This window comes from Triturus cristatus, chromosome 2_1 (genome assembly GCF_964204655.1).
Source record: "Triturus cristatus chromosome 2_1, aTriCri1.1, whole genome shotgun sequence".
NCBI classification, from domain to species: domain Eukaryota; kingdom Metazoa; phylum Chordata; class Amphibia; order Caudata; family Salamandridae; genus Triturus; species Triturus cristatus.
The window spans coordinates 838,046,200-838,074,034 of record NC_140581.1 but is presented as its reverse complement, the minus strand read 5'-3'; the positions used below and the strand labels follow the sequence as shown (position 1 = coordinate 838,074,034).

The 27,835-nt window shown below is 44.4% G+C and overlaps 1 protein-coding gene across 1 annotated transcript; it reads right to left on the bottom strand.

The window, feature by feature from the left end:
* Positions 1-1,144: 1,144 nt before the first annotated feature.
* GAS1 (growth arrest specific 1) lies at positions 1,145-3,974 on the bottom strand. The gene has a single exon (XM_085632919.1). It carries the CDS (start codon positions 3,356-3,358, stop codon positions 2,528-2,530), a length of 831 nt encoding a protein of 276 aa, XP_085489045.1. The 5' UTR covers positions 3,359-3,974; the 3' UTR covers positions 1,145-2,527.
* Positions 3,975-27,835: the final 23,861 nt, after the last annotated feature.

Sequence of the window (27,835 nt, the reverse complement as noted above, 5' to 3'; positions counted from 1 at the left end):
GCAGCCTTTTATTTGGCATTCAGTCAAAGCCTGCCGATAAAGTTTATTTGGCATGGCGCTTAAACTTTTTTCCAGCCTTCTTTTGACTGACTTTCCAATCACAACCTTTTGAAAATGGGAGAAAAAACACTTTAAACAAACACCAGAAATGGAAGATAAATAAACGTTTTTCTAAGTGCCTAGCCTGGCGCGGTCTGAACCGAAATCCCTCAGGGACCCGAGCTCTCTTGAAACCACCCCCCCCTTCCCCTCTTTTGTGTTAATGCTTCAAAGATTTCCCAGTGGCCGAGTTTATTCCCACTGCAAACACTTCTATTTACAAGGTCAAGTGTATCAGCACTCGACGCAGCTTAAAGTGTAATTATTTATCTAAGGGCGTTTGAGTGTAGATCAGTAGCCCTGGCAGAACACCAGGCATCAGCCCACAAGCACAACATCCCTTGACAACATTATCACAAGTCCGTGCTGTTTGCTCGGGGGCTTCATTGCAGCGCCATGCCTCTTCTGCAAACACGTTACGGACGCGTCTGTTTTATTATATACATTATTTGTTGATGCATTCTGAAACCCAGCTAATCTTTGCGCAGCGCACCGCGAGAAAAGCACATCTACTCAGTGACTGCCACACACCATCGTAAACATCTATTAAAAATCACACAACGCGAATTCACATCAAAGGGTTTTCAGTGCGTCCACCTCTCGAGTTTCAATAAAAGGCCACGAGGCACTTTGTAAACATTCCATAATGTTCGCACTGGGGAAACCGGAGAAAACCATGTATTGCAAGGGCTGTTTTGCTGGTTTGTGAAAAGTGGGGCAACAGGCATTGCAGGTGGTTGATATTTTAAGATTTTGCTAAAGTAAAATTGTGCAGTTTGACTTTTAGAATGGTTGTTGTATACATAATGAGAAATGGACCAGTTAAACAGCAATTACTCCGCTTTTCTTGCGTAAGCAGCAAAGTATAGAGGAATAACACAACATTCTGCTATTGTGTAAAACAAAAGTAATGGGGAAATTTAGTTTGGAGCAAAATCTGTTTGCTCAAGCGTGTATTAGGCACACAGCAAAACTGATTTGCTCCAAAATGCAGAAAAACATTTCTCACTGAATCTACGGTCTATAAACAAAGTAACGAAGGCAGTTTTGTTGTTTAAAATATCTTATTTTACTATGGTGCACTTCAAAGCAAAAGCCATTATATTTTTCCAAAGATAAAAAGGGCCATCTGTATATCTTCTATAAAAATACAATGCGCTGAAACAAATCTGAAATGCATTTACATAAAAATCTCTCAAAAAATACGAAAGTTTGAGCTTCTATAAAATACACTGTACATTTTTAGAGCATACTTCACTTGTTCGTGTCCCTTACAAATCATATATGTACCTTTCACAGAAGAATTAAACTAATTATTTTCCTGAAAATAAGATGTAGATTTAAACTCTATTTTAAATAAATTATTCCCAAAAGAATACAATTTATAGGATTTTATATACAAAAGCGTTCTCACTGATAAAACCCCCCAGTTTTAAATATTTACTTATATATATACTTATATAAAAGATGTACCAGAGCCAAACACCTGGAAAGAGCGGATACCATAAAAAAACGTCCCAGGATGTTATGCTACAAGTTTATCAGATGAAAGTGTCTTTCAAATATGGCAGTGCAGAGCTCTTCTTAAACAAACGTTGCAAAGGAACAATGTAAAGTTTTCTTTCGGGACAATTTGAACAGTTTGTCCTCGTGGGTAGTGGCAAAATACATTGTACAGAAATAATCCAGGATTGTAAGTGAATCATTAAAGACAAGGACGATTATAGGCAGCAACTTGGGGTTTGTAACTCATCCTCTGCTGGCAGAAAAGCAGCGATTACATCATTTTAAATAAGGGCAAAAAAGTACACAGTTTAACTGGTCAATTCCCCTGGAAAGTTCCTATTGCATAGTACTGAAAATTAAGTTCATTCTTTCACAAGTCGTTGAATGTCCCAGGGCACAATTTAACAAACCCGTGAAGAAAGCCAAAATCTCAAGATGCCCCGGGCCAGGTAAATGGTTTACCATAACCTGTTTCTTTCTTTTCCAGTCAGCTACTTTTAACCTTATGTTTAGAATGCACCCCATTAAACTACAAGTAACAGACCAAATAAAAAGAAACAGGTCGGGCAAACGTGTAACCATACATAGGACACAGTTGAAAACTTTTGAAAAAGTAGTTTCTAGGAAGTCACAATAGGCGCAGTAGAGGTTAGTGGCATCCCGGATGCTGTCAAGAGCTGCAGAAAACAACAATCCACACGTTACCTTCGCTTGGCAGACTCTTCTCTCACTTTTAGTACAAAGATAGACAGTTTCCTGCCATGACACTCCACAACGTTGGGCATTTTATTGCATGTTCAATTGTGAAAGTTCAAGTTAGGCCACAATTGTACTTCCGTGTCAGAGGTCGGGCGCAGCGCCGCAAGTGTCAGCTGCACGCAACTGAGAGGCAGAAGCGTCGTCCAGGCGGCATCCGCGCGTGCTATAGCAACGAGCACAAGATGGACGCCGCCAAGGTCCATGCCGCCAGAAGCAGCAGTGGCGAAGGGGAGGCTAACGAGGGGCTGCCCGAGGAGCCGGTGTCTTGCACGATCCTAGGCTCCTCCCGGGCCGGCAGGTCCTCGTCGTCATTACCGTAATAGTCGTCGTCGTCCGAGGAGCCCCCGCTGCTGCCTCCCCCTTGCTGGTAGGCTCCGGTGTCCTGTCCGAAGCAGAGGCGGGCCATGTTCTCCTTGACCGCCTCGCAGATGGGCCGCTCAAGGCCGTCGCAGACGCACTCGCTGAGTAGCATTGCCTTGGGCAGCAACAACATGTCCTGGATGACTGCGAGACACTCGTGCGCGCAGCGCACCCCGTTGAAGAGCTTGCCGCAGTGCGCAAGGTAGCGGCCCAGGGCGGCCCCGCAGCGGGCGTCGCGCTCGCAGCGGCGCCGAGCCTCGGTACAGCCCAGCACGCTGGCCCCGGAGGCGCCCGTGCGCGGGAGGCAGGGCTCGATGGCGTGCTTGGTGGCGCGACAGCTCTCGTCCTTAGCACAATCACAGTCCTCCAGCGCCGGGCCGTGCCGGGTCTGGTTGAGTTGGATGAGGGCGGAGATGCAGTGGCTGGGGCAACGGCGCCCGCGAGGAGGCGAGGCCCCGGAGAGGTCTGCGTGCTGCAGTAGGACGGACTCACACGCCTCGCTGTACAGGCTGTAGGCGTACTTGCAGTCCGGCTCGCCCTGGCACTGCAGCAGCGCCTGCCAGCAGATGAGCCGGCGCCCGGCGGCAGCCCCCAGCAGCACGGCTGTCAGCAACAACACCCGCACGCCGGCCATGGGGAGGGCGGACAGCGCCGCCCCCGAGCAAAGCTGGCCGAGGTCCGGACGCACAGTGTCCGCATGGGGCTCGGCCCTTCTTCACAGGTCCGCGGGAGCGCCTCGGCACAGAAGCGGTCACTGCAGGGAAGTCTAGCCGCTTCACAGGCTCGTCTCGCGGCTCACATAGAGGCGGCCAGCCCAACAACTTGCTCCTTTTTCCGCTTTTTTTCTTCAATTCTACGGGGATTCCGTGCTAAGTGACCCCCTACAAAGTCCTGGTCAGGAATGAGGCTGCACTCCAGAACAGCAGCCCAACTTGCACTCGTACCCAGCTTCAACTTTAGTGGGTTGCAGGAGTACACACTCAGGATCTCCTCTGCTTTCTCCAGCTCTTTTCAACAAGTCCTGTAGGCACAGCCGGCCATCCTTCTGCCGCGGTTTGTTTTCCTGTCTGGCCTTAAATACAGAACGCGGGATGCTATCTTAATGCCTCCTCATTATGCATGCGAGAAAAAGCAAAACAAACACAACACGAATTAGAAGCGTTGCAGCCGCGTCCCCTGCTCTCCTCGCACGCCTCGCTCTTTTACTCCAGTTGTGGCTCTCCGGGTCAGCCCCCTTTTCCTGGACTCCTCCCCACACCATTGGTGCAGCCTGTTTTGTCGTGGTCTAAACATTTTTCACTGTGGGATTCTTAAAAGGGGAAGGGGGAGGGAAGGATGCGTGCTCTCGGCCTGCATGAGAAAGTCCCTGGAAGATTGACATTTCCACCCCTCCTCCCTCCTAGCGGGGCAACTCTCTTCAGAAGCAGCCCAGATTGCGATATAGTTTAGCCTAGCATAAGATATGTATCACTTGTTGCCCCCTTGTGATAAGAGACTACATTTTCGGCTCAATTTTTTTCACGATGTACACGCTCATGAATTAGAAATAGAGGAGACATCAGTCACTCCAGCGTGCGTGGCAAGAGCCACTGAAAACTAAGGCACTCGGTTCGGTACTAATGCGTGTATGAGCCCCAGAAATGGCACTCGCCCCTTTGCTACCACCGAGGGAACGGCGAACAGTTTTGTTTTGTTAAATTCCCCTTTCATTCGCGTGGCAGGGGTATGCGGGTGTTAATCATTGTAAGGTTCGTTGATCTTGAACTGTCCTCGGGATGCTTTGAACCAGATCGGTTTTAGCATGAAACAGGCAATTTTCTGCCTGAAGATGAGGTGCAGACCTTCCCAGTTCGGTCACACGACATGTATCGGGTATGCTTGTTTTGAACAGTTCCATTAAGAACTCCATGAGCAGATGGTATTCAGTGTATGTTGTCTAGTTGTCCGTCATTTATACAGCACCCAAAATCCCCTCCAAAGGAAGGAAAGAAATCCTTTTAATGCCTAGAGCCCGGCACGTTTTATTTATAGCTATCATTTTTTAAAACAAAATCCGCTCCAGTTGAGCGTCCAGTCTTGAGTAGTACCGAGGGCATCCTCAAACAACCCCCTTTCCAACTTGTTGACAGGGAAGTAAATCTGTCCTTTTTGCCACAGTGTTCCTTGTAGTGACACCGTCTTGGCAGTTAGAAAAAAACTTCACCTGATGTGAAAGGTGGCATACTATTCTTTGCAGGCATGCTAGTGTTTCCTCTAGCGCGGAACACGCTTGTTTTAGGGATCGTTTCTACTACCTCGTCTGCACCATTCCCGATTGCGCCTGAAAAGTAACGCCACAGCGGAACTCTCTTGCTATTTGTCATCTAGAAAGTTAGGATCCCTTTACAAATACGGATTGTGACGCGCGTTGCAAAAGTGAGCTTTAGACATGGAAACAAATATTCTCAAGATCGGCAAGTTAAAACAAAGAAAAAAGCGGCATGCCATAATACGTAGTTTTGTGATCCAGTGTACTATTCCCGGTAAGCTCGATATGTTTTGTATTGCATGTATTCTGTGCATTTCAATAATGAACGCTGGACAAGGGTCTCATTAATTTGCACAGGAGAAGCTTGAAGCGGATGGCTAAAATAGTATTTCGACGAGTTTACTTCCAGTCCATAGAATGTTTAAGCAAGTGTGTTTATGGCTCATGCCAAGTAGCTGAATACCGTAGTTCAGGTAGTGTTGCATAGAGGTAGTTTAGCATAGATGGGGACAGTTCGGGAACTCGCGCTCTAACTCCTCAGCAACTTTCCTTTTTCACCACTAGAGGCAGCACCGTCTTTCTAGCAGAAGAGCCATTTGTGCGTATTCTAGATACAAACCTGCGTTGCTCGACTGATCACCACCAGTGAACACTGAATTGAGCTAAAAGCCTGAAGACGGCTACAAGATGCGGGTTGCGTGTCATTTTGTGGACAAAATGTGTATGCATAGCTCTACAAACGAGGGAATGGCACCTGTGCGTTACCTGTTGGCCTCACAGCGCCCGGAGAGTTTACTCTTGCTTTCTCTTATAACCTAAAGGAGGTAATCAAAATTGTTCACACCGAAATGTGCAGACAATTTAAGTCATTGCATCTAGATAAGTGCAATGTTTATCAAATCTGCAGGGTGCTGCCAAGCTGAAACTGTCTAGCTGCCTCAGTTGGGTGTGATCTTTGGCAATTGGAATGGTGCCTTAGAGCTTGCATGATCTTATTGTATGCTTTTCTATACTTTTCACCACGTAGATGCAAAAGTTGCAGGCAGCCATTACAATGTTGTTTTGGCCAGTATTTCACTTCTAGAATTGTTTTGGTTATTTGTTGATTATTTGCAGTTCCTAAAAGCACGTGTTAACAGGAGTATATGATATATACAGTGGTCGAAGTGGGGGAAAAAAAGTAGGGGAACTGTGGGCGGAGACTCAGGGGGCGGGAATAACCCAAGGATTGGATTAGTGGGCGGAGTCGGAGGTGTGGCTAGAAATAGCAAAACATACCAATTTTTGAACGTTTGGCATTTCACTGACCAGTTACAGCTTATAACGTTATTTAATTCAAAGAATCAATAAACATGTTTATTTGAGGTTTAATATATAAGTTGTTTATATTTAATTCATTTACAATGTGGGACATGTTTCCAATCACAGAATATTCCAAATACGCTTATAAGTGGAATCATAAGCCATTTGTCTCCGAGCCATGCAGTTTCTTTCATCTGCACTTCTCCTCCCTTTTTCTAACCATTTCTGAACATAAAATTCAGGTTTAAATTCTATGACAGGTGGCCCCACGATATTTATGAACATTGTAGAAGACAGACGATTGATTGATATTCTGTTCCGCAGTGGTGTGAGCACATCATTCATTACACTAAAGCCCCATTCACATTCAGCAGTTGAGGTACAAAAGGTGTTTATAATGTGCATTAATGGTTTCAGGCTTTCAGAGATGCAATTTTTATTTTGTTTGTACTCTCTGAAACCAAGGATGTACTGCCTGGTATCAAATACATGCAACCTGCTACAAAGGTTTTGTAATTCTCCCTCACCGTATAAGATGTCTACTGGATCTGGACAATAAACTGGTTGTGGGAGTTTCATTCTATCTACTAACTCTTTGTATTCTATTTCATCATTGTTTGTGGTTGTGCATCTAGAAACATTTGATGCATTAGACATTGTCATCCTTTTTCGCAGGTTATTTGCTAAGCTCCTAAAGAACTGTGCCCTATTGATGCTAACACAGCCTTTGTTCTGTTGCAGTCCTACACCAGCAAACTGCATCCGTTCAGCAGCATCTAATGCAGTTGTAGCAACCAAAGGGCCCAGGTGAATCAGCCATTGATTCAAACACTAAAATCTGCATCTGTATTGAACGATCGGCCTCATATATGGTCATATCACGCCGCTGCAGCCTTCTGGATAGGTCACCCAATTCTGTGAGAGCATCATATAAAATGCCCATATTTTCAACAAACACCAGGGAGGTTAATAAACGGTTTAAACCAGCATATTTCCTCTGCTCAATGTCACTCCTCGTTGAGTCTTCGGAAGATTCCATGAAATGTTTAATAAGTCCTTTGTAGTTATTCCAAACAGCTCTCACAGATCTTTCACTTGAGGACACCCAACGTACATCTAGCACCTTTCCAATTGCCAGAAGTCTTACTTCTACCTCCAGAGCACATTCCCCAAGCTCTCTATGATTTTTCGGAGAGGCATGGTAGGTGGTATATAGTTTATCAAAAAAAAATTTGAGCTGATTAATGCCTGCGACTTCTTTACACACATCACCCACAGCAAGCTCCAGCTTGTGGTTAGCACAGTGCCATACACTCAACTGTGGATATTTCAGTTTCAGAAGAGTTGCCACACCGGATTTCCTACCTATCATATTGGAAGCACCATCTGTTACAAGCTGAACCAAATGACTTTTTAAATACTCATCAGTAAAACCGTGTCTCTCTAAGCATGCAAGTAAGGTATCTAAGATTAGATCTGCTGCTGTGCTTGGCAACTCGACAAGGTCCAAGAAAAAGGTCAGTGGCTCATTGTGTTTATCAATATATGCTCTTACACAGATAATTAGTGTGGTCAATTTACTATTTGTGAGCTTAGGGACATATTTATGGGAATGGTGGCCCAGGGCAGCACAGCAAGTTACTTTGCTGCGCTGCCCTGCGTCACAGGGAAAGGGCGGGAATGTGCCATATTTATCCAATATGGTGCATTCCGGTCTTTTCCCCCTGCACTGGTGCCATTTCGACAGCCTAGCTTCAACGCAGGCATACTTGCCCCATGGTGCAAGGGTGCCTCCTTTGCATGCAGGATTGTTTTTGTGCAGGAAGGGGCACCTTCCTGTACAAAAACAATCTTGAGAGGCTTTTTCATCTTTCTATGTGGGCTGCAGAATAAAGCACAGTTTGAAAGAGGAAAAAGCAAGGAGAAATAAAGATATTTCTCCTAGTTATGCCTCCTCTGGGGCAGCGCAAGATTTTGCCGCATTCCCAGGATTACAAGTCCTTGTAAATCTATGAATGCGTCAAAAACCGTGGGGGTTGTGTGGGAGACTTTTATTATTGCAGGAAAACTACTGCGTGACAAAGCCACTGCTGCTCTAGGGTGTGCTGCTTTGTAGACCTGCCCGCAAGACTGGTGGTGAACCTGGGTATGAATTGTGGTGGACAGGGCTTCAAGTTTACCCAACTGACCACCGGTAGGGTTCACCTGCTGGTGCTAAGAGACCAGGGCTTCTAAGGTCTAGTGGGGCCCTCTAAAGTCTATCATGGGTGCTCCCTCAGGAGTGGTCTGATGGACAAGGCATGAAGGCTGAACCAGGTTCCCCAGTTCCAAATTTGGTAGCTCTGGCCATAATGCCACATCCTATCCCCACCGAACACCCTTCTGCCCCACTGAGTGAAACTCGCACTGTCTTCACCGACAACCCAATTCTGCCCCATTATAAGCACTTGGATGTGACTCATTTCAAATTATGCAGTGCCTGAAAAAAAGTAACAACATTCTGGGAAAAGCAAATACTCATAGGGAATGCAGGATTATGTAAAGCATGCAAAATATAAGCAGGAACGACATGTTACCTTAACGCTTTTACTCTCGTTCAGAAATCAATGAGTATTTTTTGTCTCAAACATTGAGGACATGATTATAGGGCTCCTCCTGTACACATGTGTTAAGCAGGGCTCAGAGACAAAGGAACTCTTCAAGAGAATCTGATCTGACTTACGGAAACCCACAAGGGCTCCTTCTTATCCACAAATTGTGCACTCTTGATTGTCAGCGCCAGGATGCCTGTTAGGTGAGAGTGCGCTTTACAAGTGAGATAAATAAATAAATAATTCTTATTCATGTCAGCCAGCTAGCTGCTCAAACATAGTATAGCACATATGTATTAAAGTGTCCTGCAAAGAAGAATGAGTGCGAGTAAGTAAATGTGGGTGTGAATGATTGAGTGCCTGAATGTAACTGAGCATGAGTGAAAGAGTGTATGTCGATGAAAGTGAGAGAAAGTGAGTGAGAAGGAGTCACGTAGAGTAAGTGAAACTGTAAGTTAGAATGAGGTAATCAGAGTAGGAAAAAGTGGTGAGACTGAGTGAGTGAGAATGTGATACCGAATGTTGAAGAGTGAGTGCAAGTGAGCAATTTTGAGTAAAAGGGAAAGTGAATGAGAATGAATAATGGGGGTAGTGAGCCTGAATGAGATAACATGTGAGCAAGCAGGACAAAACACAGGCCTTGGCAAAGTGGAGGTAAATATTTACTTATGGGAGGAACATATTGTGCATCTTGAAAAAAAAATGTTGTCAACTCCTGGGGATGTTGTCTTGGCACAGTAATGGCTTTTGAGAGAATTTGTGTAAAAATGGGGTGTTGAAAATAAAATGCAGTATTTGACCCTATAGTTTTTTTTTCAAAATTATCTTGGGTGTAGCAACACTCAGACTGCAAATCTTCCGGGCCCTCCTTTATCTCTTCTTAGTCTTACAAGGCCCAGTAAATCGCACTCTTTTCCAAATCTCTTTCTAAATATTATCACTCTCAAAAACTGTTTTTTCTATGTAATTTTCCATTGATGGGAAGAGGAGGTTTCTGAGGTGGTAGTATCAGGCAAGTGACACTACTTGGGCTCCCTCTGTTCGAGCCTTCATGGAGGATCCCTCTTCATTGCTACCTCCAACTGACCCCAGACTCCGCAACGCACTCCCTTACAGGCTTGATTATCCACTTCTCCTCTCCAGTGCACCTTATCTCACAGCTGACCTTGGGCCCCAGCCCCATATCAGGCACCATCGGGCTCCACTTTCATTTTTCCCGGTAAAAACATTAGTAAAATCACCTTCAAACTTAAAACATTGAATATAGCAGTAAATATAATTAGCACACACTTTAAAGTATGTTCCACAGTAGCCCTTATGACCCGACTGCTAATTAAATAAAAAAAACAGAAAGGCCATGACAAGGCCGGCTTTAGCGCTGATGCGAAAGTCTTTTTTGGCGCCACACCAATAATCACTGCCATACGCCACAAGTGCTCCTCATCTCCCCATAGCCCCTCCCCATCATGACCTCCTCCTCGGATTCCCTCACTGCCACCCTCCACCAGTGCCCCTCATTTCGCCGTAGCCCCTCCCCCTCATGACCTTCTACTCAGAATCCCTCACTACCATCCTCCAGCAGTGCCCCTCATCTCTCCCTAGCTCCCCCCTCCCCCCATGACCTCTTCCTCGGATTCCCTCACTGCCACCCTCCAACAGTGCCCCTCATCGCTCCATAGCCACTCCCACTACCTCCTCCTCGGATTCCCTCACTGCCACCCTCCAACAGTGCCCCTCATCTTTATGTAGTCCCTCTCTCATATGCATTTCATTTGTTGTGTAGCGCTACTCATTTCAGTGTAGTGTGTGTCAGTATTTTACACCACGCACACATTATACAGAGACAACGAATCATACAAGTATGTAAATCAGCCTACAGGGAATGTCACAAAAGCCAATGAGGATTACAAGGTGTATGAATCACATGTCATCCATACTGGTGGGCAGTTATTTTAAGAGGGTTTGGTCTGGAGAAGCACAAACTCAGGATTTAAAGAGTACTCCAGTGGTTGGGGGTTGGCTTTACTGATAAAAATGTATATCTGCCCAAAGATACTCATTTTAGCAACATTAGAATAATGAAAGACTGGGGAAGTTCTAACTATATCACAAAACAAAAAACGCGAAGTTCTAACTATATCATTCAGGTTTGCATACAGCTCTTGATGACAGTTCATAGGACAGTGACCAATGTTAGGATTGTAACTTCTGAACTGCAAGTAACACAAGGATCTCTGTCACAATGACAGTAACCCACTGAGCTTCCACATAAAATACAGTTCATCTGCACTTAGCTACTATCAGAGAAATGATTGCTCTCCAGCAGGATCATTAATCCCCAGCGTTATCTGGGCATTTTTTATTGTCCTATTGTTGTCCTTCATCAGCCATGGTAATGATAAAAACGGATTAAATGAAGCACACACAAAGTACATGTCCTGCTGGGCCTGTGCAGAATTTAAAAAGAAAAACAAAAAGTGACACATTCTCCTACCTACTCCATTAGTCAATCTTAGTGTCGCAGCCTGAAGTGATAAGCAGCTGCAGGGGTTGGGAAAGGTGAATCGAAATAAACAAACTTCTTTTCTCCTGCGCTGCATAGAAAAAGAATATCCACGCAGCAGGACAGTAGGCAAAGGTTACCGCGGCCAAAGAAAGGATTTGTCGCCTTTCGCCATGCCCCTGTTGGAGATGAAGGGGTGAAAAAATAAACAAAGCCTCGTTAACATGTAAATGGTCTTTTAAAGACCTGTGAAGTACTCAGGTACGGCTGCGAAACTGTCTGTGTGTGAAGCACTTTCAGCCCCATGGCGTTTCGCGCCTGCCTTCAAGCCCTTACTAAAACCGGGCCTGAATAAGGGCAGTCCCGGGACGCTTTTTTTAAATCAAGAAGTAGGGGAACGGACTAGCATAATTTTTAAAAGTAGGGGCACGCCGTGCCCTTCCGTTCCCCCCCACTTCAAACACTGGATATATATCGATGCAGAGACTCTTCGCCATTATTTAATATCTTACTTGGGTAAAAAAAAGTAAGGTTGTACTCCAAGGTCATTCACTAATATAGTTGAAAAATGAAATAAAGCAAGCGCAAAATAAAGCAAGCGCAAACTAGTAGCAGTGAGGAGCAGAAAAGCAAATGACCTGATAGTGGTGCAAAGCTGTCGGCCTTTCTGGAAAGTAGTTACAAAAAACAAAGCAGGTTGGGAGGAATCAGGGAGCAAAGAATTAGCAGGGTGGTGGTGAGTGTGCAGTCCTGTTGGGAAGGAAGAGAAGAAACCCATGGCCTTGCATGAGATGCTAAGCGGCAACAAAAAAAAATGTCTGTCAGCAGTGGAAGGATGCAAGTTAACCAGTCAAAAGGATGGTAAAGAAGAAATGCACTAGTAGTGGGACAAATACAAGAATAAGGAACAAAGTCACTAAATGAGTACCATTGGTATGAGATAGTCAATAAAGCGATTCAGTCATGAGCAAGGGTTGACCCAAAGTCCACTCCGTTATTGTAGTGGAGTCAATAGGTTTTTGCCAGAGCTATCTATAGGAAAGACCTGAAAAGTCATCTGCTATAAGCGTCAGGGTATTTTTCAAAGGCTCTCACAATGTAGGGAGTGTAAGACAAGTCAGTTTAGAGAAGTGTGTGGTAGGTATCCTGTGTGTCCCCGTTCCGTGCGTAAGTGAACTTGTGCACATGTGATGTAAAATCATGGAATGCAGCCACTAAGTTTGTTCCACCAGTGATTGGTTGTCAAAGCAGTTTTGATCTGAAGGATGAGAACGATGCATCTAGCTCCTGATGGGAACTCCATCTGCAACTTGTGCTTGAAGTAAAGACTTTAAAGCAAACTGCTGTTTAAATGTCTTTCCCATGCCACCAGAGTTTCTTGCCTTAATTGCTGCACAATGTCAATAAAGACAGTGTGTGTGCTGCACATCAGCATGCATTGTTGTGTTGCTCGGATATGAGTTTACCTTAAATAAATGAAACATCGGTATTGTTGTTACTATGTTATCGGTTATGTTAGCTAGGTACTTGTAAAGCGCGCAGCTACTCAATCGAGTGTCCCGGGACTGGAGACCTCTAGGCGGGGCTGACAAAAATGCTGACTAGGGTTTGAATAGTGTACTATTGCTGAAATATCCACGTTTTCAGTGCCTTTCTAAAAGTGAAAAGGTCCCGCATCTGTCTGAAGGCCAGAGGCAGACTATTCCAAAGTTGGGTGTCTTGCACCTGGAAGGACCATCCGCTTAATCGAGCGCGGGTGAACTTGGGGATAATTGCCTGCTGCAGTGATGATGATCTCAAAGTTCGATGTGAGCAGTAGAACTGGAATCTTTTCCTGATGTAGGAAGTTCCTGTTCCATGGAGGGCTTTAAAGGCCAGAATGCCTGTTTTAAAACTGATCTGCTTACGGATCGGCAAGCAGTGCAGGGATTTCAGATGGGGCGACATCCGTGTTCTGGGGCCGAGTATAAGAATTGCTCTTGCTGCTGCATTCGGGGCCACCTGTAGACGTGTTAGTAGATATTCCAGTATTCCCAGGTACAGAATGTTAACATAGTCCAGCCTAGATACTATCAAAACCTGGACCACTGTTTTCCTGTGTCTGACCGGAAGAAGGGGCAAAAACTGGTTTAGCATTTTGAGCATGCCAAAGAAGGACCCCACTACAGCTTGAATATGATCTTTCATGGACAAATTGTCATCAAGCTTGACCCCTAAACTTTTGACCATCTTGACCGGGGATGTAGGAGTGGACAAGTCTACCGGCCACCAATCTCGCCACACATCACTGGGAGGGAGACCAAAAAAAATGATCTACGATTTCTCAGTTACACTTGAGTTGGTTCCGTTGTAGCCAGTAAAACACCTCTGATTGGCAGGTGTTGCTCGAGTCTCCTCTGAAAACATAGTCTTTATCATAGGTGAAAAGCAGCTGTGTGTCATCCGCATATGACTCTATTTATACTCCATGGGCCTCTGCCAAAAATGCCAAGGGAGTCCTATAGAGGTTAAAAAGTGTTGGGCTTAAAATCGAGCCCTGCGGGACCCCCACCTGCGTATGAGGGATGGGGACAACAAAAGGCGGAGACCAGACTGTTTGCTGACGGTTCTGTAAAAAAGAGGTGAACCATAGGAGTACCCTGCCCCCGAAGCCACACTCCTGAAGTCTCTACTAGTAACAATATTGTCATATGAGCATGGATTATGACACACATTAACATTGCTTTGATGGGCATTGGCATGGTTGTGCAGGCACAGGTTATGGCATACGTTTACTTTGCATTTATTGGTATTGTCGTTGTCGGGCCTGCACACATCACAGTAATCATTGCCCCTCCCTCTAGTTGATTCTTCAACTTCTCGATCCTCCTCATATGTCATTACAGTTATGTTATTAGAAAGTATGTGTAGTGTCTGTTACCTTCTCCCTAGCTATGTTCATACTACCTAATTTGAGGACAGCTTTTTTTGAAGAAGGAAACTCCCACTTGCAGGAAACCACATAACTGAAGTACAGCATTGATCATTGGCATAAACAACATGAATAGTTTGGATACCCATAAGCGGATCCATGAAAAGATACTATGCAACCAGTCCTGCTCTGGGGCGCCTCCCTCCTTCCTGTCGGCTTGCAGACGAAGGAGTTCGTGGACGGCATGGGCTGGTGTCCATATCGTTTCTGGGAATAAAAGTACAATGGGAAGCACCGATCTGGGCACACACCCCACCCTCCACAGCCGTCATCAAGTCCAACTCGTACCGATGTTGCATCACTGTGAGGCGAATGGCTCGCAGTCCCACTTTGGTAGTGTTCAGACCGAGCTCAGTACTGTTGATCAACTTCCTCTCCCATCTGGTTATTTGCAGCCAGCGGGCGTTCGCTTTTGTGTTCATAATTAAAAAGGGTATTGACCCTCCAGCGTTTACTTAATGTTCGAGGAACAGTCTGAATTCTTCTGGAATGTCCTTGAACTGAGCCCAGCCAAAATACTCAGCAGTTCTTTTCCTTCGAGCCTAGTGCAACACATTTGTTTTCTGCTGTAACTGATGTTGAGAACTCAGACAGAAATTCTCCAGGCATAATAAGGTAGGGGTGTGTACAGTCAGGGGGCGCAGAGGCCTAGACATCCAGGGACGAGGTAGGTGTAGGCAAGGTCGCCACTTTGCCAGTAGTAATCCATCAACGTGGAGGTGCCCCATTGCAGGTCCGGTATGTGCATTATGCCGCAATTCTTACTGATGCCCAACGGTACGGTTCCTTAGCCTCTGAAAGATAAAGGGTACAATGTAAGTTTCATTTTAATTAGGGGTTGCCCCTTCTCTTCCAACCATTGTACCTATTGATCTCGCTATCCGAGATTTCCTTGCACGGGGTGTCTATTCTGATGTTTGACCCCCCCATGGCACTCATCCCCCCCCACCCCCCTCCTTTCGTGGTTCGTATGAGCGGCCCTGCACTGGAGTTCCATGTCTGGAGTCCATTCGTAGTTATAGAAGGTGGCTTCCAAAGATGTTAAGGGCTGCTCTGGGACATCAGGCGGAGGGGGGAGTAGACCTATTGGTGCGGTGGTCTTACTACCTCCAAGAATCTCTTTTTTGCAAAGTCCTGGAGCCAAACAGTACCCTAGGGTGCTTTTTCAGCGCATCGTGTCTGCTTTGGTTTGGATATCACTTGGCTCGGTGAATAGATATAAGACAATGCGGTTGGTCTCCGGGTGATGTTTACTAGTATCCTACAGGGTTCTACTCTATTGGGTTGGATTTTTGCCTTGATTCTGCATAGGTACAGATAGACGAGGCACTTTGCTTTTTCAGGGGCTATTTCCTGTGGTAAATGAAGCCTATCTGTCCCTGCGGTGTGAGGTATCAGTGAACAGACTGAACATGACCTGTTGCTGGTTTGTGTTCCTATGCCGGTCGTGCTGATACCAGGTGTTGTGTAGTTTGGTTCAGTGTAGTTGTGTGTGAGGTGAGAGAGGTCTTTGTGCATGCGTTGCAAGAATGTAGAAGTAGAGCTCATGAGATACATTCTTTTGGCTCCGGAGGGGCTCGAGAGCACTCAGACTAGAGAGAGCGTGTACGAAACTATGTGACTTATGAATCCCTTCGTAGCTGTAGGGTCATCTTTTAAGGGAGATGTCTGTCGTCCAGGCCCGTCATCTGTTGTTTAGTGTCTGGGCGCCCATTGGTGTCCTGTCCTGGTGCGGTGCAGAAAAATGTCTTTTTAGATAAATCTACAAAAGTCAGTTCTGAGTTTCCTTTACTTAAGCAATTGGCTTTGTAAAACAGTCTTTGAAAGCTTTGATCAAAGAAAGGTGGGTTGCTGCATTGTTGGTGCACTTGTAGTTCGATTATAGACCAGCAAGATAAGAGCTGCGGGTTGTGGGTTAGCTTGGGAAAAACACATTAGGCAATTTTGAGGCAGTTTAGGAACATTCTTATGTTTTTATTTGTAATTGGTACGCTCTGTGGTTTTACTGGGAGGCAAATGTTTCTCGAACTGGACGTAGGTGATCACATTTTATTGGTCTTAGCAGAATGGCGGGATTTTAACCCAATTTTAGTAGGTGCTAGATTTTAAGGGAAAATGTTGACTTTTAAACTTTTTTTTTTAAGGCTAATCCTATTATGTGTCCCCCCCCCCCCACCTTCCATCTCCTTGCCACAGCGGGGACAGTACACCCCCCCCCCGTGGGCTGCTCACTTAAAGGTGTGATGATTTAACCGGGACGCTGGTGTCCTTTTGATCTGTATGAACAGCTTGCAATTGTGAGGAGAGGCTAATGTTTAATTTTAGGCTCATGTTTCCATTGACACGTGCACGTACCTTGGGTCTCTGCATGTTGCGTGGAACAAGGTTTCTTTCTAATTGGGCTAAGTTACTGGGTTACGCCCTTCCTCTGGAAGCATTGAGAATCTTCTGGCTGTTGTCAGGCTGTTTTGTACGGGTTCCAGGGGTCGGTTATCTGTGTTTTATGGGCGTTGCTAACTTTAGCAAGGGATACTGGAGGTTGTGTGTGGATCCCCATTAGAACCTGCAGGGTAAAATGGCTGGCACTATGTTGGTTTGCGGTGTTTTCTCAGCAAGAGTCAGGGGTCTTGTTGGGACTCTTGTGTTCAGCCTGATGGAGGTGGTGCTGCTGGATTAGATGGAATTTCCCAATGGGATGCTGCAGCTGTCGTGGCCACTGGGCTATGGTCTCTATGACTTGGATGTGGTCACTGCTGGGGTCAGACGATCCTGAGGTCACGTGAATTAAATTTTTACCAGTTTGTCACTGTTGGGGTGCCTATCCCAGCAACCCAGGTGCGGGCGGGGAAAGTCACTTGTGGAGACCCTTTCCGTCCCCTATTTCTCAGACCAAGGATGTTCTGGTTTTGCTGCACTTGGTGGAAAACAGATGCTTCCTACCCAGCCTATCCAATGGGCAGATTTTAGGGAAGGTTTTAGGGGAGAGGAGGAAGCCAAATGTTCTGCCCACAATAGGATTCAGGTGGGCCGTCGGAGTTTGTCGTGCTGCGAATAACTAGCTATTCGCCTGGGTTGATTTTTTTTCACACTGACTTGTTGCCAGATTTCTGCATGGCTGATGAAGTTCTCTGGCCTTCTTAAAATTCCTTTCCTGAATGTCTATGAAGGCTGGCTTCTGCCATTGGAGCAGTTGCCTTATTTTGTAACTGTAGAAGGGCCACCATTTGGAGGAGGCCCGAAAAATGTTGGAGAATGGGGTCTTTTGATCTGAACCGTGCCCTAGTGACTTGAGCAAAGGGACCTGGGTGCCTGCTCTTTTGCACCAGTGGGGGCCCGCCCTGCTCCCTCGTCAGACTATCCTCCCTTCAGGGGCATTGCCAGCTAACCATTCCCCTCGGGGCCATCAGCGGCACCCAGATGGCGAAGTCTAGATGGTGCACCTTTATCAACTTGCCACAGGGTGGTGTGTTGTCAGCAGCGGCCGCTGAACGCTCTTCACCCTGAGATAAGCCACGAAAGGGGTGGGGCTTGCAAGGAGGCCAGAGCACTTTGTGAGCCTCTGACTCCTACTCCAGCACTGAGTGCAGCCGCTCCTCTTTGCCAGGTTAGTTCGGTGAAAATCACAGACAGCTTTTTCCATCGCTTTGTAGGTTAATAGAATCTTCAAATAAAGTGGCAACAGCAGAGGGGGAGAAACCTGTTTCAGCTGCATAGGTTTGATTTTTCTGAAAACCAGCCCCCTGTTCCCCATTGTCTTCCCACGTTAACACCCATTTGAGAGCACAAACATCCCATTAAAAGAGAGGGGGCAAGTCCACCTTCCTCAAAGCTGAACGTTGTCTTTCATTTTATTAAAATGAAAGCGTAATCCGTGCCAGGAGAATATTGCACAATGACCCGGGTATTTGTAACCAGTGTGCCAATCCATGGGCCCTTGAGATGTGCAAGGCAAAGCTCCCTATTGATAACGTTCTGCACAATCTGTGATTAGCTGAATAATGCCCCTCATTCGCAACTCAATCCCTCCTGGGGCGGGTGTCCTCGCAGTGTCTAGAAGTGAAGTGCTCCAATGCCGGATGTGTATTAGCTCTCTGGATCTGATAAGCAGGAAAGTTGAAGCGGTTGTGGTGGTATCTCCTGTTCAAAATCTTAAAGTGGAGAGACCCCAATCTCTGACTTTACAGAAAGAAGCAGCTTTCCCAACACATTGGCCTAAAACACTAGTCATTAGAGAGAAAATCAAGTCGCAAAGAGGAGAAAGGGCGTGCTGGCCATTAACATTTCAATTTATAAAATATAGCAGTGATATGCACAACCCCCTAATATCTGGTGCTTTCGAGGTGTGCATAGTTAATATAACACACATTTTGTAGTCCTGTTCTTACATTTTTCAAATGTGTGTTTTGTTACTGTTCAAGTGTATGTGTCTGGACATGTATTCATGTATATGTGTATGTGCTAGCATTTTTTTTATCAAACTTGCATCCCAATAAAATGAGTTGAATTGTCTAGCTGTAGTATTTTTTTATTTTTTAGATTCACAAACGTGAGAGACATGATGTCTTGGCATATTTTTTTTTTAAGCTCCTGATAGAGATCAGGGTATCTAAAATATGCCCACTACCACGGATAGAGTAATCACACAGTTGCACGCACATACATTCATCATACGCTAGGGCCCATTTCACTAACATGCACTCAAATACTCTACCAGCAATAAACCTGTGGAAAGAAAACACCTAAACACCCTGCATCAATATCAGGTCGATCGGATCTGGTTTAGTGACTGTCCATAATCTACATAACATATACAATAATGATCAATAATATAAACCCAATAATTGACAAGAAAGAAAGTTCAACACCATATTTAAAATTATATTGCTTTATCTAAATTAGTCAAAGTAAATCAATCAGAATAAATCATTTCTCATAGTTACCTATTCTAACTAAGTGTCAGAACGGGTCAGGACAAGTCTCTCGGTAAAGTCTTTCAAGACGAAGTCCTCAGCATCAATCCTCAGCAACGCAGCTTCACGCAGCAAAGGTAAAATGGCAAGTGGCAAAAGGGTGGCAAGAACCCTCTCTAAGCTAACAGTTTTTATAGTAAGAATTACAATGGAAACACTCATCAAATTTGCAAAATATACTGAATCACTGAGCAGAGCGAGAAGGAAAGGATGCAACATTGCAACATTTATGAACCTCCGCACAGGAAAAATACACATAGCGAAGACTACGGAACAGGAACCAAGAAAATAAAACATGTATCACATTTAATCCGGCTTCTCCTCGGCCATCGAGCCACAGTTCAGAGTTTCCCTCTAAGGCTCCTTTGTCTTTCGAGATTGCCAAGGACACTTTCACTTTTCTTGGAGAACTCCAAAAAACTGCTGCTGTCCTCATGGAAAGTTTCATAGAAGGACCATGGTCAGTTAACTTCAAGACCATTTCCAGCAGGGGTCTCCCTCGTCACGTCTTTCACATATTCACTCGAGGCCAGGCTTCAAAATTCAGCCATCTTAATACAGCCCTCCATAGGCCACAATAGCCCATCTTTAATTAAAGAGACAAAATAAACGTTACTACAGCATAATGATTAAACAGTGTTAACCCCACTAATACCCTTATGTGTATGCATTTACCTAGCTTTTGCGACATAAAAAGCATTAATTCGGACAGCGTTTTGTGCTCAAAATAAACAGCACACAGCAACGTTTAAACATGAAAACTTGCACGTTATTTTTTAGGAAACAGAAACAGCACACACATGCTAACCCTCGTGTAACTTTCTCTTATGTTAAGACAAACGAATTGATTAATAAAAACATACTTGCACAAGACAAATAATTAATTTGTTATTCATTAGTAATTAATAAAATGCATAGACATACTAGAGCTTCAAAAGCCCCTGAATTTTCTAAATGAAAACTCCGCTCCAGCAATCCCCCCTTTGGTGATTTTATCACCAAATAAACCCAAAATAAAAAAAAAAAATTAGTGAAAATTTTAGTCCCATTTTAGGAGAAATCAGAAATGTCTTTTCCCCTTACACAACATTAAACACCAGTCACTTTTTCATCATCCCTCTTTGTCTCTAAATAAACACTCTCCCTCAATTCTTCCAGTTCAATTTCTTGAGGTTCTCTTTTCAACTTCTTATTTTTCTTTTCCTCATTCAATTTCTTTTTCCCTCCCCTGTTTTTACAACACACACACACCAATCTTATTATTAATAAAGCCACAATTATACAAGACAAAGGAAACAATATTCTACCTATAATAGTACTACCTATTTTTGCAATAAAATCTTTAACAGCTATCATTTTATTAGCTATTTTAGTCCACAAACTCCCAGCTTCAAGTGGTACTAATTCTTCATGCAAATCAGTAATATTTTTGATATAGACCTTCAGATCCTTACTTTCGTCAGGAATGTAAGTGCAACAATGTTGAACTTTCAATATTCCACAAACTCCACCCTCCTTGGCCAATAGAATATCAAGGGCAAGTCGATTTTGCATAGACATGGCACGTACGGCACTTAACTCCGTATTCACCAAAAGAAACCCTCCTGCGGTATTTGTCAATAAGCGATCAATCACTGTGGACAGTTTCCGAATTCCATAAGCATTTAAAGAAATTCCCACTGCTGGAATCAAAACCCCAAAAATATCACCCACAATTTCAGACCAAGTTTCTCTCTTAAAACGTGTTAATAAGTTAATATCTTCTACATCTCTTATTTTATCTGTATGAAAAATCTTAGGAAAAACCAGGCCCACATAACACGTGCCATACCAATGGTCAGGCAACTTGTAATAAGCCTTGTTCCCACAAACATAGTACACTCCCGGAAAAATCGTATCTTCTCCACTTCTGAAACCCCAACCTGTCGCAATGAAGTATGTATCATGGCACTCACTAGTCCCCACAAAATATGTATCATATTGGGATTTCCTTCTGGTAATACAAAGTTTACCCTTTTGCGGTGCATCTAGAGCTAAAGTTGGACTAGCCCCATTCTTCAACTCTTTTCCCATCTCAATGTCCCAAATTGTCTCACTCACTTCATATTTTCCCCCTTTCTCATGCATGTTTATTCTCCTTTCTTCTACCATATCCAGGAAAGCTCTCTCCTCTTCTTTCAAATTGCAAGTTAAATTATTCTTAAAAATGTAATCTAATGTTAATCCTTTTTCTTCAATAAAAATCTCACCAAAAGTGTTAGCTTCTTTAGCTGGATTCAGCTCTTTGTTCATTGGCAAATGCCCAAAAATACTATCTCTATTAGACATCTTATAATCTATTTTCCCTAACAAATAAAAAACACTACTCAAAATACTACAGGAAATACCATATGTAGCTGGTAAATGGTGATAAGTAACACCCTCTGAGACGGATGCAGGTAATTGCATACAGACGTAGCAATCCCTTACTTCCATTGTCTTCACATATTCATATAACAGTTTAGAAAAAACATTACTAGAAAAATTATTAATTGACCTATCTTTGTGTATGTAAGCATTTCTAATTCTAATTGGAACTACTTTTTGCGAATTCTTCTCTACATTTGTCACATTCTCTGTATGCATCTCAAACTCTACTCTAAAAGTAACTAATAAAACTAAAACACCCCATAGAAGCATTAATAATCCAGTACAACAGCAGCACATTCTACACCACCTCTTAAAGAAGGCACATCTATTTCTATTATCCTCTATGTTAGCCATTTTTGTTTAGCTTGTACTATTCCACTACTGTTTGAACTTCTTCACTTCTTCAGCAATTTTTCAGCTTTCAGTTTATCCAAATGATCTCTTCGTTCACTTGATCCCAGTGAAACCTTCTTTTCACTCAGTTTGGATACTTGTCATTCTTTACTTCAATTTCTTCAACATCAAATTGTATCAGATCTCCAACATCAAGATCCTCAGTACTCGACTCTTCTCCAATGTCAGTCAAGAGTACTTTCAAAATTTCACCAGTATCTTCCTCAACCACTTCTCTCAAGACCACTTCCGGATTATCTCGAGTCACTGTTTCTTCTTCTCCTCCTTCAGACAGTGCCACATAAGACCATTCCGGTGATCTGTACTTTTGGTTGGGTCTTCTTACTCTTTTTATTTCCACTGGTTCGTTTGACTCCTTTGATTCTTCTCCTTCAGCTTTTGAACTTTGACTCGAAACTTCATTCACTTGTTCAGCTTTCGATGAATTTGCTCTTATTACTCTGTATCTCAGCCTCTTAACTCTGTTGTTAGGCCAACGATCTCCTCTTAACACCTTTTTCGGCTTTGTTTCTTTACTTCTTTCTCCAATCCAAGTTCTCTTTCTCAGAACTCGACCCTCTGTTTGTTCATCTTCATCATCTGTTTCAAGTGCCTCTTGTTTCCGTTTTCCAGCAGCTTTCTTCTTCTCCACAGATTTTTTCACCACTGTTTGAGACTTCCCTACTCCTGTCCCTCCTCGGGTCTCCAACACGCAATCTTCTTGCTGTCTACTTGTCCCTTCACCTAGCTCCTCATGAATGTTCCCTACACCTCCTTGGGGGTCTTCCGCAATCTGTCCCTCTCTATCTTCTTCTGACCCTACTTCTTCAAGTATAATCTCAAGTGGTTCTTCAATCTCCTCTTCTTCTGATTCAGGAGTAATCTTTGTGTGATTTCTCTTTTCTTTTCTTTTTCCTTCGCTGCTGTTTGAAACCTCAGGCTCTCTTACAGAATTTGATCTTCTCCCTGATACTCGCAGTGATTCTCTTGAAGCTCTCTCTGCTTCTTTTCTCACTGATTCCGTATCATCAGTATCTTCATCATCACTGGAATCTGACTCTTCAAAATACTCTTTACCAGTCCCTTCTTTCGGATTTGGAACTCTCAGAGTATGACTTGCATGTACCCAGTGCTTCACTCCAGCACACTTTACTGCAGTCGTTGTAGTCAGAATGACTTGTCTCGGCCTTCCCCACCTTGGAATCAAGCAATTTCTTCTTCTGTGTACCTTAATCCTCACCCAGTCTCCTGGACTCAGATCATGGGCTTGCTTCTTCTCAAGTGTGGTAGCTTCTTCTCCAACCTGGTGAAACACAGAATGAACTGCGTCAGCCAGGCCTTTACAGTAATCCAAAATCATGTCATCAGTTATTGTCACCAACTTATTGACAGGCACGAATACATGGCGCATAGCACGTCCCATGATTATCTCATGCGGGCTCAAACCAGTAGTTCTATCTGGAGTAGATCTCATTGTCATCAGAACTAGAGGCAAAACATCTGGCCATTTCATGCCAGTGGCTAAGCACATCTTTCCAATCCTATTCTTGATCGTGCCATTAATCTGCTCAACCACACCAGAAGCCTCTGGTCGGTATGCACAATGTAGCTTCTGCTGTATTTTCAATGCTTCACAAATCAAACCCATGAGCTCATTTTGAAAGTGTCTATCTCTATCAGACTCAACTGTAACTGGAAACCCGTACCTAGGAATCAACTCCCTCAACAGTAACTTTGCCACTGTCAATCCATCATTTCTTCTAGTCGGGTAAGCTTCCACCCACCTTGAAAACAAACAGACTACCACTAGAACATACCTCAGTCTGTTCACTTGGGGCATCTCAATGAAATCAATCTGCATTCTTGTAAAAGGACCTCCTTCTCTGCCTATTGTTCCCAGACTCACCACTGCCTTTTTCCCAGTGTTAAATTGCTGACAAACTAAACACCTCTGACAGATGCTCTCTGCAATTGTCCTGAACTTTGCATTGTACCAGGTCTGTTTAAACGACCTAACCATCGCGTCTCTCCCCAAATGTCCCTGGCCATGATACATCCTTGCCATTGACGACAAGATTGAGTTAGGCATCACTGGTCTGCCATCTCTGTAGACCCAAACATGGTCTGTTTCTCTTGGAGCACATCCTGCCTTAATCCAATCTTGTTTCTCTTCATCTCCTGCCTCATCTTGTAACTGTTTCACTTCATCCCAGGTCTCTAGGACATTAGTAAACATCACAGAAAGAAAAGACATTTCCCTTTCTCTGTCCCTGTTAATGGACTGATTGGTCTTGGCACAGTACTGCGCAACATCATTGGCGTACCTATTTCCAATCGTTATAAAATCCTCCCCCCGACCATGGGCAGCACATTTTACAACTGCTAACTCCTTAGGCAGCTGTATCGCCTCAAGCAATTTTCCAATCATTTCAGCATTCTTTATTGGAGTTCCACTCGATGTCAAGAAACCTCTTTGTAGCCAAAGTTGGCCAAAATCATGCACCACTCCAAATCCATACTGACTATCAGTCAACACAGTCGTCCTCAAATCTTTCCCAATTTCGCAAGCTTTTGTCAATGCTATTAATTCAGCAACTTGCGCAGATTTCACTCCTTTCAATGGTGATGCTTCCATGACCTCTGAAACTTTGCACACCGCATATGCTGCACATAGCACACCATCATCATTCCTCAAGCATGATCCATCCACAAACAACACATGGTCATTTTCAGGTAAGGGAATATCCCTTATGTCTGGTCTCGGTTTTGTACAGTACTCAAGCACATCCAAACAATCATGATCATCTTCCATTTTCACACCCACATTTTCAATATCCGGCAAGAGTGTCGCTGGATTCACATTCACACATCTCTCAAGAGTCACATTTGATGCACCCAGTATCACTTTTTCATACTTAGTCAACCGACTATGTGACATGTACTGAGTTCTGCTTCTTGTCAAAAGAATTGCCACATTGTGAGGTACGAATACCCTTACAGGATATCCCATTATGATTCCCTCACTCTGTTCCAGACTCCTGCATGTTGCAGCCACAGATTTCAGACAACCTGGTAAACCCACAGCTACAGGGTCAAGTGTTGATGAGAAGTACGCAATAGTGAAGTACTGGGTAATTTAGACCCAGCGGTGCAGGGGCACACACCCTATGACTTTTGGGTTCACCCTGTTCCGGACCTACAGAAACACAGAGTCTTCTGGTTGAAGTCAAAGAATCGTTTATTGGCTGCAGACCAATGACAGGTATCCTAGAAGTACAACAGCGTGTATGTTCTCAGGAGACTGCTGCAAATCATAGGAACGGACTTCTCCTTAAGTACAAAATATCATGCTCCAGGCACACATTCCTTGGTTTACGATATGGCCATTATAAGTATACATTACAAACGAAAAAGCAGAGTCATGATGACCATCCCACATTCCAGTTCGGCCAGCCCACAATGATTTACACAGTAAGGTTCAGATCCCACGTTTGATGTAAATAGACCCCCCAATAAACATGAGCATCTCCTGTTTTGGGAAACAAGTCATAAAGCAGGAACAAGCAGGTGTGGAAGAGATTAGCCGGGGGATTGTGTAGAATGAAAGGGTTTTATGACGGGTCAAGCCCTGATGCTAATCACAGGTGGAAGGAGGAAGGGGAGCTCGTGAGACCGGTTTGACCCGGGGCAGCAGAGCCAGCTGCCCAGGTCACAGAGAAGTCAGAGGGAAAGCCCATGTACTGTGAGGCCCGTATTTACTCCATTATAGCCTATGTGAGGGCAATGACAAGATGGCCACTGCTTCCAAAATGGAACCCGCGTAGTGAAGCAGAATAACGTGTACACAGTGCATTCATAGCTAGAACGATATATAAAGCACTTGTACATGCCGCATTTACCATTTGCGGTTCGCTAATACCAAGATAGACAGGGGTAGGGCCCTGTCCCCTACGCGGTCCCGAATATTAAAGTACGACAGACCCTCCTTTTGCCCTTACATAGGCAATCACTATACTCATCTTAATCCGAGTCTAGGTCAATGTTCACAAAGTCATGGAGATGTTGCTGTAGCATCATCCTATTACTTAGCTCGTCCCTCGATACAGGTTTCCTTACACATAAGGTAGCACAGAGGCCACATATCGCGGGAGCACACTGTATACACAGGCAGAACAGGAAAAGAATGGCTAAAATCATTCCAATGACCATCAGAACTTTCCATCCCCAGGCAGATATCAATTCCCAGAACCACCCCACCAGTGACCAATCTCCCTTATCCACGTGTATGGCTTCAGATATTTTATGGAGTTTGGAGATGGCTTGATACACTGTTGGAGCATTATCTGGTATGAAAATGCAGCAACTGGATTGGATGACCTTGCATACCCCACCGCGGTCTGCAAGAATAACGTCTAGAACCATGCGGTTCTGCAGAGTCATAAGGCGATCCGCTTGGAGCTCAGCTGTCAGATTACTAAGGGCACCAGCCGTTACATTGACAGTGGATTCAACCACACGTGTCAGCTGTCTCAGGTTCCTACTATTGACCATAGGTCCCCAAAACGGCAGGAAACCCAAAAAGAAGTCTCCCGCTTCCTGACCGGCAGTATCCTCCTTACTAATCACACCTCTCACAACTCTGGTCTTGTGATAGTCAGAGGCAGCAGTAAATGTCGGCGGTAGCAAGTTCGCAATATAACATGTGCCCGAGAAATCAGGGGGCAGCCATGTATATGCTCGGTCATGACAGATGAAATATGTGCCCTTAGCAGCCAAAAACGCAGGGGAAAACTGTGACGGGAAGGTGTACGTTTCAGTACAGTCACTTCTTCCCAGTTGAGCTCTAGGATTCTGACCATTACCCTGTAAGCAGAACCGACCCATGTGGGGTACGACCCAGATTGGAGATGAAATTTTTCGCTGTCTTTCACCCAGACTAATACTATACCCCGTCGCGTTCCATCCTACATAAGGTCTCAACTCTTCTTTTGGAATGGATGAGTATGCATCGATATCCCTACTCATATCGGCAACTCCTTTCATCAAAGCCTTATTATTGGTGATAGGTCTGATGGAACGTGGTTGGCGAGGGGAGTATGTATCTAGGGCATAGAGAAACATGGTTTGGAATGCCCATGACGATCCATTGTAACTATACGGCAGCACCAGGTAGGGAATACCTTTGTTAATGGTATGTGGCATTAACCCACACACCCAGCAATTGGTCGTATTCATTACTAGTTGGTGCTGGTGCAAGAGCTGGATAAATGAGTTATTTACAAACTCTGATCGTCTGGTCTGTTCGTGCTCAGGCAAAGGGTGAAAAGAGTGAGAGGAGGCAGTAGAAAGAGATATAGGCTGTTCAGTGGGTGCAATGGGCTTTTGAGCGGAGAAAAACACAAATCCTACTATAAACATTATGATACTACACAATGTAAAAAGGCACAAAAAGACAAAACATTTACTTTTCATAATTTTACACATCCTTGCGTTAAAGTTCATTTCCTCAATCGGTCTCTCCATCTTAAAAAACTCCATCCTCTACTCGGGCCGCTCGCGGCGGATGAGTGTCTTCTGCTAAGGAGTACGCCTGCCAGTCCAGGGAAACGCCCTAGACCAACCAGAACCGTTGACCTAGCGTCTTCGGCCTGTACCCCAGAGTCTTGGCACCGCGACCCTGCGGCAGAACCCGGATGGTGGTTCGAAAAACAAAAATCAAGAAAG

Coding starts and splice junctions, on each gene's coding strand:
- GAS1 (XM_085632919.1), bottom strand. CDS start 3,358: ATGGCCGGCGTGCGGGTGTTGTTGCTGACAGCCGTGCTGCTGGGGGCT.